Source organism: Typopeltis vanoorti, chromosome 8 (genome assembly GCF_054136105.1).
Source record: "Typopeltis vanoorti isolate ZY-2024b chromosome 8, IOZ_Tvanoo_1.0, whole genome shotgun sequence".
NCBI lineage: Eukaryota > Metazoa > Arthropoda > Arachnida > Uropygi > Thelyphonidae > Typopeltis > Typopeltis vanoorti.
This window is the reverse complement of record NC_143556.1, coordinates 94,910,829-94,925,416: the sequence shown is the minus strand read 5'-3', so window position 1 is coordinate 94,925,416 and position 14,588 is coordinate 94,910,829. Positions and strand designations below refer to the sequence as shown.

Sequence of the window (14,588 nt, the reverse complement as noted above, 5' to 3'; positions counted from 1 at the left end):
TTCCAGACTGACTTTCCAGAATTCTATACGACTCTGCCTACATTATTATCCATTATTACTTGGTACCATCAAAATATTAAAGCTATCCTAAAACCACATTCTACAATTGGACGAAAGTCTAGTAATTTATCTACAATTAGTGATACGAACAATTAGTAATTATAGCAAACTAAGCATCCAAAATTTATTTCCTTTATGAAACAATGATAACATTAAAATAATATATAAGAATATTAAATATTTATGACTTTTTCAATTGATATAGTTCTATTTTATGCTATAAAAGTAAACACCTTCACAAGAATATAATGCAAAATATATAATAAATCTCTGGTAAGTGACTTTTGTTTGAATAGATACAACATCGATAACTCACTTGTCACCTATTTGGAAATACAAAGAGCGGAGCTAATACTAACACTTTCTTGCAACAAAATCTGTTCAACTTCATACATTTCATCAGATTACACAGAAAGCAATCAGGAAACAAATAGAGAACGTTCTTGTTACAATAAGTAGAATTTTTATTTGTTTTCAATGCGAAGCGATAAAGATTTTTTTAACATCCAAATAACTTCTGTTCCATCTTATTCTCCTTGAGAAAATAAACACTCCTCCTGATAACAGGATTATTCCGTGGAAAACGTTATTATTACCTCCGCATTCGACATGGTGATATAGCAATCGTTACCCAATAGATGTACAAGCAACACACCGAGGAAACACATTTTAACAGCAACACATCGATGTGTTAGATCAATACGCTGTGAAAGACCACAAAAGTTTCTACGGAAATTTGTATTCTGAAAGAAAAAACCTCCTTAAAAACTATTACAGAGGAAAATCAGATTTCCAAAGAATGATTTTTACCTTCTGAAGGATAATTCAGTTGCTGGTACTGAAAGAAAGCATAGAAAGAAAGAAAGCCAAGCGAGCCATCTTGATGTTGACGCTATGAAGAGGAAAGCAAATATGTTCACACCACGCCAGTCTTAGTAAAAGGACGTGTAAACAGGTGGTCTACTGAGGAATCGCGAGTCGCAACGTCTTAGTTCAGCACTCGTCAAGTTGACAAGAAACAATAGAAACTTCTTATTGAATAAAAACTTCCGAAATTCAGGCCGTTAAATTGCAACGCACAATTTTTTAACTGATTTTTAACCTCGCAAACCAGCCACTAATTAGAAGTGGTCAATGCGCATATTTTAATGTCATTTTAAAACCCACTATTAGACTGTAACGTGCGTTTTCATTAAATTACGCAGTGGATACAACTCAAAGATGTGTTTTACTTTCTTTCCGGCGATACTTTATTACTTTCTTATTTTTTGTGTTTATCTCCACCTGTGCACGCATTATTGTATACACTTTTTTCTCACCCGGGTTAATTTGTTATTGATTTATTCCTTTAACGGTTATTTCATTGTCTTATTCCATGCCGAACTCTAGGTATATTTACATGGAGGAGATCGTTTTGAAAAAATAAAAGATTAAAAATGAAAATATCATTCTCAATTCTACTAATACACATGGAACAATCTAATTGTAAAGAGTTTGTAAAAGAAAATGTTGTTATGGTAACGGAATTCCAAAATTTTAAAACTGAGTTGGAATAAAACCAAATGTTGTCTAGTAAAGTTTAATGTCATTAAAGAAATAGATTCGTAAGATGGTTGTGCTGTTAAGTATTTACTTAACAAAAAAACTGAAGTTAAGAATTTGGTCTTACGTATTTGGAGAAATACGTAATATTGAACTAAACTGCTAATGGTATGAATTAACGACAAACGATTAACATTCTCTTTCAGAATTTCTTCGTGCATATCCGAATTATATTATTTAAATTAAAAATCTTAGAGAGTCAATGAATTTTAATACATATACCAAATATAAATTACATTAAAGATCGTCAAGCCGTTATACAAATAGACAAGCAAGCACCTATCCAAATATATCATTTATTTTGTATTTATAACAAACCTAACGCCGAGATAAGAATAGCTCCGTTGCAGCCCATGCATGTCGTACGACGCGACTAAAATGGGTACTAAGGGAGGGTAATGGATGGCAATGCTGTAGCCAATGAAGTTCTAACTGAGGCTCGGCTATTGCTATTACCCTCCTGCAATGATCAGAGTTTTGACAGCTCAATAACACCTTATCCCTACACTGTCTTCTACAGATAACGGGGAATATGAAAAGCATTCTTACTTCTCCCATCTAGCCAAAAAAAAAAAAAGTGCAAGAAAAATATTTTTTTTTCTTTGTATATACCGCCACACTTATTAACATCGAAAATATTCTCTTGTCAATATAATTTTATATATTGACAAGGTTTTCTTATGTCGGCAAAGTAGAATGCGGCATCTTAAGTATCCTTTAACTCGCAGTCTCTTTAAAATAACGAACCCCCATTCGTCTCCAAAGAACTTTAGGAATTATAGCTTTATAAACCCATTAGTCGGTAAGAGAGGTTCTAGGAGGATGGTTTAAAAGAAAGTCCTATCAGTTCCTTCTACAAAAGTTAACAACCTTTGCGTTTTCTCTACGAGACCTTCCAACAAATAACGGAGATCAAGTATGTTTAGAGCCGGATTATACATCCTCTCTGGAAACAACTAGGGAAGAAAAAAGCACACCGCATTTCCCAGAATCGATTTTCCCTAACATGTTTTATGTCTGTAGAGGGGCAGTTAGAAATTCACTAAAAGGACGTTATTGCCTGCCTTTAAAACAACCCTAAGGTCATTGCAAGTTTTTCAGTGTTTTGGCATCCTTCAACCCAAATAGTACAATAAAAGAGTACTAAGACTCAAGTGTCTGGTAATTTCTCTAAACCGTCGCTTCTCAGGCCTTAAAAAACATCCGAGATACTTTAGTGTCCTTTCACGATCGCATATACTTAGAGCATCCCATCCTCCATTTTCATCCAAAAACATACGGGGATAGAGAGAGCAATGCATGTCACGCAAGGATCCTACATCCGGCAGCCATCGTCTATCAGCTTCTCCCATCCTTTCTCACGATAACTAGCAAACAGACGACCTCCCACACACTGTTTGTCATGCACAGGAAACCTGCTTTACTTGTTCGAGGCTGCACGTGGTTCACAAGAGTGCGTGCAAAAGCTGAAACTGCAAACAACGTCACCAAGGAAACTTATTGCATTTGGATGATTTTATGTTGCTTGTTTGGTTTTTTTTTTTTTTCTTAGCACGAATAGGAATCCGAAGCATTAGATGCATTAGAAGTAGAGGTCTTCTTGTGGATTTGCTTTTTTGAAGTTTATTAGAAAGGATAATGTCCTTCTACATCGACTGAAATTCATATAAAATAGATCATGTGATATTACTAGCAGTATATAGTTGCGTGGATGATTGGCGTATTGTTGATTTGTACGCTGGTAACATAATATATGAGCACGAACTCTTGCGCTATCGTTTATGCAAGTAATCGAAATCTATATGGTTATTTTTATATTTGCAGGTAAAGTTTATGTTTTGAACGTCATCTAATCATTGATTAATGGGAAGTGGATTTTAATAATGTAGGTGTATGTTTTTACTTTAGGAATAATAAAAAAATATATTTTAATATTCAGCATCGTCTTGATTACGCATGGTTTATAAAAAATGGCTCTTTACATTTCAAATAACGAATTGGTAAGAACAAATAATTCAAATATTTACATTGGATTAATTTTCAATGATCTTTTATTACCAATTTAATGTCACCAATCCAAACGTGAAAAAAGTACAAATGCGACCGAATTTCTGTGGGGAAAAACATTTGGAAAGTAGGAAAACAGAATGCAACTCAGATCAACGCAGATTTTTAAAAAACAGACTACAACGCAGAAAACTAAGAAATATCAGAAAAATATCCCTGGAGAAAATGAAATGTTAGGGACAGAAAGGAGAGCAAAGAATCTCATTATCCAGCCATCAATAGCCGGAAATCGTTACGAATATTTAACACAAACTACACGATGATTTCGCTAATTCACATGTGCATGACAATCCGTTTATTAGATATCTTTATACCACTACTAGAGTCTATTATTAATCCAAAGAAATTGCTCTTAATATAGTAGCAATACCTATAAACTGAATCTTCAGCAGCTTTGATGGGTTTCTTCAAAACAAAATAAAATCCATTTAAACCTGGATGCTGGCTCGTATAGTATATTGGTATACTATTAATCTTTGTTTTGAAACTCAAGTGTCTGTTGACAGAGATTAGCCTGAGATTAAAAATTAAAAAATAACACAAAAATGTTATCTTTTAATGTTACAAATTAAATACGAGTCCATAGCAAACAAGTTAATTGATTCCCTGAAATTATATACTAAAAGTGTAATTAACCTCAAATATTTATATATTTAATCAATAATAAATATATTATTTATTTTTAATACTTATTTTAATAGGAATGTAATTTCCTTTATAAGTAAAATAAGTAATTACAGAGGTTCCAGTAATGAAACCGTCCTAAATGTTAAATAAAAAAATAGTTTCTAGTACAGCAGCTTTGAAATAATTTTATATTAACTAGAGTAAAGAATACATATTGCATTATATCGAACTATTAGATACCTTCTTAAAATATGGCACAAAATCCAAGAACATTATTTTATTACTCTGGAACTTTGCTGCTGAAAAACAAACTTGGAATTTATCGTAAGGGGGGGGGGGGGTTTCTCTTCTGTGTATTTATTCGGGATAAATTTTATCTCCTGTTCCACAGTGCACATGCAAAATTAATACGTTGCAAATTTGAATATTTATTTACTATATAAGTAAATATTAATTTACTAAATATTAATATTATAAATATTATAAATATAAATATAAATTATAAATATAAATATAATTATAAATATAAATATAATTATAAATATAAATATAATTATAAATATAAATATTAATTTACATAAATAAGTAAATATTTATTTACTATATATAAGGCTTTCAACATGAAAGATCAAAGTTGAGGAAAGAAAGATGAAAATAGAATATTTTCATATCAACTGAAAAAATCAAGGGAAACCGCCATATGGTAGGCTAGAGTAATCAATGTTCCTTCGATTGATTTTTCATATTTGCTTGAGTTTCTCTATGAATGTTAACGTTATTTTTAATGATAGGAAAGTAAAATTTACATTAAACTAGAAATGTGCAAAATACTTCAAGTGACTTTAGATAGCAAACTGTACAACGTGATGTTCAGTAGTATAATGTTTCTAGCCTTATTTAAAAGTCTAATAGCAATTACAGAGAAAGACCAAATTAACTAATTCCATGAAGTGAATGTAAAGTCTACATCTGCGTATGTATTCCAGCATTTTGTTTTGTTTATTTGAGCGTATTCAATTTACTTATAACAAAATATCCTGCATCTTCATATGAGCCGGCTAGCTCACTTTTAGCTGAGACGAGTACACATTAAAATTATAATTTTATGGATATCAATATAGAGTTAAAATATATATCAAACTAGAAGTATTACACTACTAAAATGTTTTTTTTATGTACTTGTTACGCTTCAGCGATAAGATCTTGTATAGTTTTTGTATCGGTCATGAATATTCATCCAATAAAAATCTTCGAATTTGAAATTTAAACAGAAATTCGAACATAAATTTGTCATCTTATATTCGGATATCGAAGGCAAGGATTATTTCTAACGGGTTAAGGTAATACAATAACTAATCGATAAATGGGAAGATAGAGAAAAAAAAAGCATTCTTCTGTTTTGAGGTGAATAACAGATAAAACCAAGCCAATGAAATAAATACAATGATTTCATTACCAGCATTACCAAAGGTGGCTCAGAGTTTTGGGTTAGAGGGTTTACTTTATTAGATTTGAAGAAACTCTTTACATCAAGGAATAGCTAATTTCAGATGTAATGAAAGTAACAGATGTAATTAGTTGGATATGCGCAAAGCAAGGAAAAAAAGTGTTCCATTATAGTCTGAGATCAAATAACTGAACCTGAGTTGAAAAGTTAGAAAAATTCCTCGCGTCCTTGAATCGAGAATATCGATGCAATGCCACAAGGAATTTTTATAGCGTCCTGATTTTTTTTTAATCCAAGAAATGGATGTCCTTTTATCCATATCATTGAACCATTACTGAAGGAGAATTAAAACTTTCTGAACAGGAAACCAAGTTGTATTAGGGATTGTGTAGATTATTCAGAAAAACGTACGCGTAATAAAGAAAATAAAGAAAACTATCCATTCTTACCCGAAGTTAATGGCATATTCTTGGAACTGAGAAGAAATCCGAAAGAAAAGATTTAGAAGCGGACTAAGAACGTTTCCTTTCTTGAATAGAGAACATTAAAGCCAATGAAATGGAGTGAATTTTACTGTAGGCTTTAACAAAGTCATTGAAGAATAGGGAAAAGAGTTTATATTTTTTTTAAAATGCAAAACGAATTACGGATCTTGTAGAAAGCTCTTCGTGTGGAAAATTTAATATTTCATAACTAATCACTAAGCCTTGTGGCATTAATTAACTTACTTGCGATATGGAAGTCTAACAAGTTAGCTGAATGAACCATGGGTTGCTAAAGGAGGAAAACCGAGAAGTGTTTATGGATGACTTCCCATATTTTCATATAGAAATGTATACAGCTCTAACGTCTAATATAGCCACTATATTAGACGTTAGAGAGACTGTAGTTCGCTAGGCAAAGTAATTCAATCAAGATTTAAGTCATGCATTTAAAGTTAACTATAGAAAATATGCATTGAAACCATTAACCACAACATGCAAAAAAAAAAAAAAACGAACTAAAAATACTGAAAAAAAAATGACTTGCGTGTTGAATGTTGTATAATAAATAACAACATTTGGAAGGATGCAGTATCGTTGAAATTCTTGAAAATTTTGAAATTCTTTATGAAAATAAGATTTTAAGGGGGCGGGAGCTAATGATTAGATAATCCGGAAAAAATTGCTCTAGAAACCAAACATGGAACTTTTCAACAAGTGTTAGACCAGCAATAATCACGACAGCAGTGATCCTACACCGGAAGATGCCATTCGTCTACTACCTACAACATTTACACGCATCAATGTTAGCTGTGAAATTCGAACTCAAGACCTATTAGTCAGAGAGTAAGAAGAGTTCTCTACTCTGCCGGCCAGGCAGAAGATCTAATGTACAAAAAGAATCACGACTGACTGAATTATCACTAAGACAACCAAATAAAATGATCCGTATAGGATATCTCAGTCGTTTGTAATTTCGATCCAGTTTCCTTTTTTTTTCCTGAAGGATAAACCCACGTTTCCGGGATACTAATCGTTTCCTTCTGAGATCAATTAAGTTCCGTTTCCTTCTTCAAAAGGCAAAAACAAAGTTATCCCCTCATTGATTGGATCCTAATATTGTCTTTATGATCCAGTTATAGTGTCCTTAAGTAGTGGCCCAAACTTTATACGAATTGAAAAACAATATGAAAATCTGAAAAAAAAAGCATAGATGATTACTATTATCTGTTATCTGCGTGTGTTCTCTGGACGATTTGTTTTGTGGGATAAAAAAAACCCCGTCACTTCAGTATAACACAAGCTAATCCACTTTTCTCTAATGAAGTCATTACAAGGATTTCCCTGGTCTAGATTTGAATTTTTCGAAATTAAAACTAAATAATTCTGCGCTATCTATGCAACTTTTTTTTTTTCAGAAATGTAAAAGATATGCATAACTCAATTTCGGAAATCCTGCAGAATAACTAAAAGGCAGAATCATAGGAACAGTTTTTGAAAATGAATTTAAACGGATCAACCTATAGTAGGCTTTTTTTTTACTAAACATTAAGTATTATATTAATGTATAATTGCGATTTCAATTTGCTGTTACGTTTTCATGTAACTAATAAATATTTACATGAATTAATTAGGATTTGAGTTTCTGTAAAATAAAACCAAATATTTTTTGCATATAATGACTAGAAAAGATTAATGACACACACACACACACACACACACACACACACACACACACACACACTCTCTCTCTCTCTCTCTCTCTCTCTCTCTCAACCAATCATACTTAGCATCCCAACTAACATTTCTCTATGGTTCTGTATTTCAGAACCATATGTTCACTTTTCTCTTTAATAATTCAATTAAATAAACATGATTAACATTTACAATTCAAGAATTAATAACCCATCTTAAAAATTTAAATTACTACCTTTATTTTTTTTAAAAGATAAGCAAATGGTAAACAAATTCTAAATTCTGACCACTTAGAATAACTTAGTTCAGCAGTTTTAATTGGACTTGCTATTCTAATCAACTGATGTTTGCACAATACTTCTACATCCTTGTATGAAAGGTCATGAGCAGTTCAAATAAACGCAGTCCCAAATGTCACGGCTTTTGATCGATCAGTAGAAATTCAGTTTCTCATTAATGGAGCGGATATTGTCTTTAAATAACCTTTAGAATGACAGAGTTGATTGGCTACAGTAAATATCGCTCTGAGTTCAATATTTGGTAAGATAAAAGTAGGAAATCTGATAATCCATTAATGCTTGATATTTTTCCTGTATTGCTGATGATGAGTTAAGGATGGAGTTATGGATTTGTGAGAGGAGGGGTTGGCCATACCATTGAAATATTAAATACAGAAGACGATGTTCAAGTACATTTATTTTTAATGACATGCGTGTTAAATGTCATGATCATAAATCAGTCGATGGTTTCCCTATATTGGCAAAGTATGATCTATTGGTTGCCGTAGGTTTACAAATCCTCAAGAAAAGCCTTGTGACGTCATAGTAGAAACGATGTAACCGAAATCGGCTTTTATCTTTAAATCAATAAAAGTTTTATGGGGTCACTTAAGACCATTGTTTCCTTGAATTATGAGTATTAATCCATTTCGATGGCAATTTGTGGTAACCTTAAGCAGTTTCCAAGCGGAGAGTGAGTTATTGTTAGAGTGAATAACAGGAAGTAGAAATGATCTCATATTTCAGAAGAGAAAAAATAACTTTCCAGTCACTAGTTGAGAGTTTTGACAATAAGAAATGATTTAATACGCATTTTATAAACTGGTTTTCATAAATATAATAAATTGTGTAAAGAAGAAAAGGTGTCAATGATAAAATGCTAAAAATAATTATATGTTTAAGTGTTTTTTTAAATAATATTTATTTCCATATCGATTTTATTATTCCATACGTTGCGTATAGCAATTTAAAAGATAAAAATTAAATAAGATATTTTTTTAAACAAGTATAGCATTCTTTAATGCTTTTCCGATATTGCTTAATATTCTTAAAGTTGAAAAGTTGGAAGCATTCCCAGTGTATTTAAAACATGTTGATTTCGGTTGCTGTCTAAAATTACTCAAAATTTAATAATTTCTTAATATTTCACAGGAATGAAGTTAGATTACAGGCTTTGATCTCACCAGACATTTTTTTCATAATCTCATCCACGAAAGGTCTGAAACCTATAGATTTGGGGGTTAAGTTAACTAATCCCGAAACACTCTTCCAAAAGAAAAATACCGAATAGGGTACTTCGTTTGCGACTTCAAGGCGCCCCATAAACAAGATGGTGGTGTATTCGTCTCAACATGACAATAAAAATCACCTAAGCACTTTAAAACATCCATATTACAATGGAATACACCCAGAGCCTCTAGATAGCAAAGTGGAGCGTTAGCCACTAGAGCAGCAATGGCTGACAAAATACTTTTATTAGAGGCCGATAAATATCATTATTTTGTGCTAAAGAGATGGAAAAACATTTATCCTTGAAGGATCAAAGGCTTTAAAATTGATAGAGCTTATCAAAATATCAACCTTCGATATGAGTTGCCCTAATATTAATTTTAGAACCAAGCAAACGTTTTGTCTTCAGTCACAAATGTAAATCTCTTTAAATTTAAGCAAATTATTCTGTAAAGTAAATTCTATTTGCATCAAGATTTTCTCTTGCATAAAACTCATATCGAGGACTTTCTGCTGAACAAAGAAAAAAATCCTTATTGAAATTAAAATTACTTTAGGCCTTATTAGGATATCATTTAACCTAATATGTATTCAAGTAATCAATTCAATGTAATCAAGATTGAATCATTAGATTACGTATATCTTTTGAAAACAGAAAAAAAAAAACTCAATGCATTCTTGTCTTAAAGAAAAAAAAAATGTAGTAGTCAACTATATGGAAATTCACTTAATTCAGTGACTTATACACAATCTCATAATCCAAGTAAATTCTAACCGACACCGTACTCTCATCCGCCGGTGTGTGCGCCTGTGACGGTTCGAAGAAAGCCAGCCAAGCCAATTAAAGGTTCTTTTAAAGAGAACAAGATGAAATTAGAATTCACTTCGGTACCTGAACAAAATAAAATCTCTCTCTGAGTCACAGACACGGCGCTTGCACATAAGAGCATTTCATTATGTTCCGAAGACGTTAGTAAAACTACTTATTTTTTTTAGTTTGGAATGATGCTTTGCTAGAGGAGGACTTTACTTAACATCTGAATGTAGTATTCTGCATTCTCTGTATTTAGAATTCAATCAACTTGAAAGTTTACGTATGAATAACCACGTAATGGACAAAGGATACTGTTCACTTTTTTTTTATTTCCTAAGAGGGGAATTAAAGACGTTACTCTATTTCTTAAAATAATTCTTCTGTTCTTTTGTTATATAAGGAAATATTATAGTAACTACTTATAAAATAATTATTTGTCAAAGATAAATTTTCCTACATTATGATTCAGAACACCTAACTCAGAATAATGCAAATCTAAGTTCCGATACAATAACAGCAAATTAGTTGCTATTTTATTTATTATGAAATTTGTAACTTTCTTAAAATTAAATGCTTATAACAATTAATAGAAATAAGAGATGCAAATTCGTTCTTATTCAGTAAAAGCATGTATAAAAGATGAAAGTTTCGAAAATGGATCAGATAGCTCAAGAGAATCTAATAGACATACAATCCAAGTCTGATATGTTCAAAGTATTATCAATACTCTAAAAATAGTTGTATTTTTCATAAGTGAACTTCTTATTGGTGTGTAATTGCAATTACTAAACAAACAATTTAAAATTTCAGCCATTTTAAATTAAACAAAACATAATATTATAAACGTATCCTTATTACATTGTTATATTGTTTTTCTACCCGAATATTTATAATTATTTATAGCAATGTATTTGAATTTAAAATAGATAACTGAGCTTTAACCTACAGACTGAGGACTCTCTCTTTATTAGTTATTTTTACATAAAATATTATTGCATTTCACAGTATTGAAAATATTTTCGAATGGCGTCAATGTTTTGTCTTTATAATAAAGCTAAATATTATTGTAGCAGTTATTGTATTATAGCCTTTTCAAAATGTGGCTCTAGTACATGATAGAATTGTTCGAAGTATGTTTAAGGTGATTTGTTTGTATGTTTTAGATTTATGTTATTAAATCTACTAAAAATACTTTTTACATGCACCACTTATTAATATAGTCAAATATTTGAATTATTTTTTGTGTAATGGGCAAACGAAGCTACTCTTTGAAGGAAAAATCTGATGTCTCTTTAAGTAATGTAAAAACCATGGTGTCTGGTTGTTATCCTTAAGGAGGATGTGCAGATTGTGTCCAAAAAAGTTACTGTGAAAGAAATATTGCACGTCGTGGTTATTTCTATTTACATATAACAAGGAATGTTTCTTTAAAATAGTGGAAAGCCGACGAAATATTTTTCCAAGAGCAAGCGAGTGAAGATGCTGGTCAACGAACATAGTAAGCCATTATTCCAGTATTACAGGAACCAATAGAATCGTCTGATGGTGCTAATGAGCAGTCGGATTCAGAATATCATGATTTTGTAACGTTGATATTAGAAACATTATTACAGGTGATCAGGATCTCCTAGTGATTTTTTTAAAATAATAGACTGTGGTGGATCATCAGAGAATATGACGGACATAGAGTTGAAAATAAACTGTTTAAAGGACCTTGCCTGATGATTGTTCCCTAAGGAAATAACTGCAAGTTCATCCCCTTAACAGATGCTACGGTATTTTCTTATCGACTGTGGTATAGATGAATACAGAAATACGCTTCTTTTTATTTTGCTTAAAACTGAAAACATTATAAACTCGAGAAGATAGATTTCGTTGATCGAGAAGATAGATGCATTCATCATTGAAGAGTAGAACGACTGGTTTACTCTGTGATAATCTATCAGATAATCTTAAATTAAAAAAAAGAAAAAGACTGCAAAGTTCATCTATATATATATATAGATGAACTTCCTATAAAACCTATATCTATATAAGTTTTATAGGAAGTTCGTAAATCTTTAGAAACTTATAATCCATTTGTTTTATGGGAACAGCATGCTTGTTATTGTCGTGGTACTAACCGGAAAAATTCCTTATATCATTATAAGGCCTGGCTTAAAGGGGCGAAGCAAGAATGTTTTCATCTTCCCCGTTATCTGTAGAGGACAGTGTAGGGATACCGGAAAAATTCATTGCTCAAGAAATTTAAGGTTGCAAGCCACGATTTAAGATTTTGGGTGTAGCTGAAATATTAAAAAAATAAGTTACATATCAAAGGTTTAATAAGCTATTATCAATCTTTACTTCGAAGAATTTCAACTTTCTCTTTATTTTATTTGGATTTCTTACTGTGGAGAGAAAGTAATTATAAATTGCTTAATTTTTCACATTGGATCTTGTCTAGATAAGTTAACTATCCAGCAATTGATGCTCCAATTTCACGACTTCTTTAAAACACCCTTTCTCCCCCCCCAAAAAAAAAACATTCCGTCATACATAGAAGTGAAGATACGACCAAGAATACAAAAGTTTAGTATCATTTATTCTTTATTCCTAATAGTTTATTTATTTATTTATTAGCCCATAGTGGATTAACATGCAATCAAAACTACGAAAAAAAATGTTTGCAAAAAGAAATCACTCTTAAGATGGTCAGTAAGAGAATAATACAGAAGAGATTTTTAGTTTGGGCCTAAATCTGAGATAGTGTGGAATACATATAAGCAAGAAAGGAAAAATACAAATCTTTATGATCAGATCTGGGATATTAGTTTCTTAGCAGACTGGATAATGGAAGAATGAATTTATTGAATAATAAGAAAATTTTCTAACTTGTAACAACTTCTAGAGTATAATGCAGCATTTACATGAATACGATATTCACATCTCCACCAGAGAAAGAGAAGGATCTGAGAGGAGGAGAAGAGATGATTAAATCTAGAAAACTAAGTATACATTAAATTTCATGTACGACGGTCGGAAAGCCCACATGCAAGGCATCTCATTTAACGTGTGTAGTTCGTGCTTAACCATGAATTTGGCAAACTTTTCCAAAGTCGTTGAAACACTTTAGAATTCAGATACAGACTTACCTAAAGCTGGAGCATAAATATTGAGGTAAAGGCAGTCCTCACTTTGGTTCTGAAGGAAAGGGATTAGCCGACGTAAATATTCCAGTCTTCCAGCGGGCATGTGTTTCAGCGCTTCGGTTTCATTTTTTATGTCGGGAAGCTTCTGCGGACACACGGGACCGAAGCGGTCTACCATACGGACACCCCGCCAGTGAGCCGGAGTGACGGGAGGCATAAATCTTAATGAACCCGTAGGGGGGCTGGCATAAGGCACACCCAGAAACACCTCCACTGGTTGAAGGTGGCGGTTAGGAAGAGTTGTAATGTAACCACGCAACGCTCCGTATTTTGTCGTCACAACGCGGGACATCACCCGCCTCGTGTCTGCCTGGACATTCCTCCATGCACACAGAAAGAAGAGTACGAGAAACGAGCTGCTCCTGGATATTCGCACCATGTTTCAACTTCGGCGACTCATAACTGAACTCTCACAGTTCTACAATCCACATCCGGAAAATCATTCAAAGACCCACTTGACCCCGTTCTTTCCGCAAGAGATAAAAGAAAAAAAGTGAAAGAAAAAAAAAGTTTTCTTAAAATACACTTTCGATGCGAGCCGGATGCTAACCCCCTCCAACCGCTATGATGCGGCGGGAGAACACGGAACTCTTTACGACATCCTGTCTATTTTATTTCCGGGGAAATGTAAGATTCAGTTTCCTAAGACAGCTCGGTCGTTACGATGACATTCCGTTTGAAAGAAATTCGTAAGACACTACTTGGATAAACCAATTGGTTCCTTCCATTTAAATTGCGATTTTTTTTTCTTTCTGTTTTTTTTATTTTAGTCGCTCCGAGAATTTTCTTAGTGGTACAACGTGCTGCGAGAAATTACTTGCGCCCTCTCGGAGACGGAGAGATGGTGAGCAGGAAAACAGTTCAGAATAATGACTGCATCATCCCCTTTTCCCAAGCTTCGCAAAAGTGTCTCCTATACTTTAGAATGCATCATGCCTGTCTGCAGATTGTGCTAACACATGACGTGTTTCTCTCTTTGGGGCTATATCTGATTAGCTGAAGAGCATGCGTGTTGGATGTTGGATAAGTCCATTGTGCCGAAGGGGGTTACATAAGAAAAGCACAGCATTAGAATGAAGTGGCTGCTACCCATCA

General features: G+C 32.6%; 1 protein-coding gene across 1 annotated transcript in view; it reads right to left on the bottom strand.

The window, feature by feature from the left end:
• Positions 1–13,674, bottom strand: part of LOC150104203 (neuroligin-4, X-linked-like) — a 219,504-nt gene extending 205,830 nt beyond the window's left edge. The window contains exon 1 of the mRNA XM_090396829.1: positions 13,437–13,674. Within this exon, the coding sequence (XP_090252955.1) occupies positions 13,437–13,650 (214 nt within the window). The 5' untranslated portion in view covers positions 13,651–13,674. The remainder of the gene's footprint in view (positions 1–13,436) is intronic.
• Between the last annotated feature and the right edge of the window lie 914 nt (positions 13,675–14,588).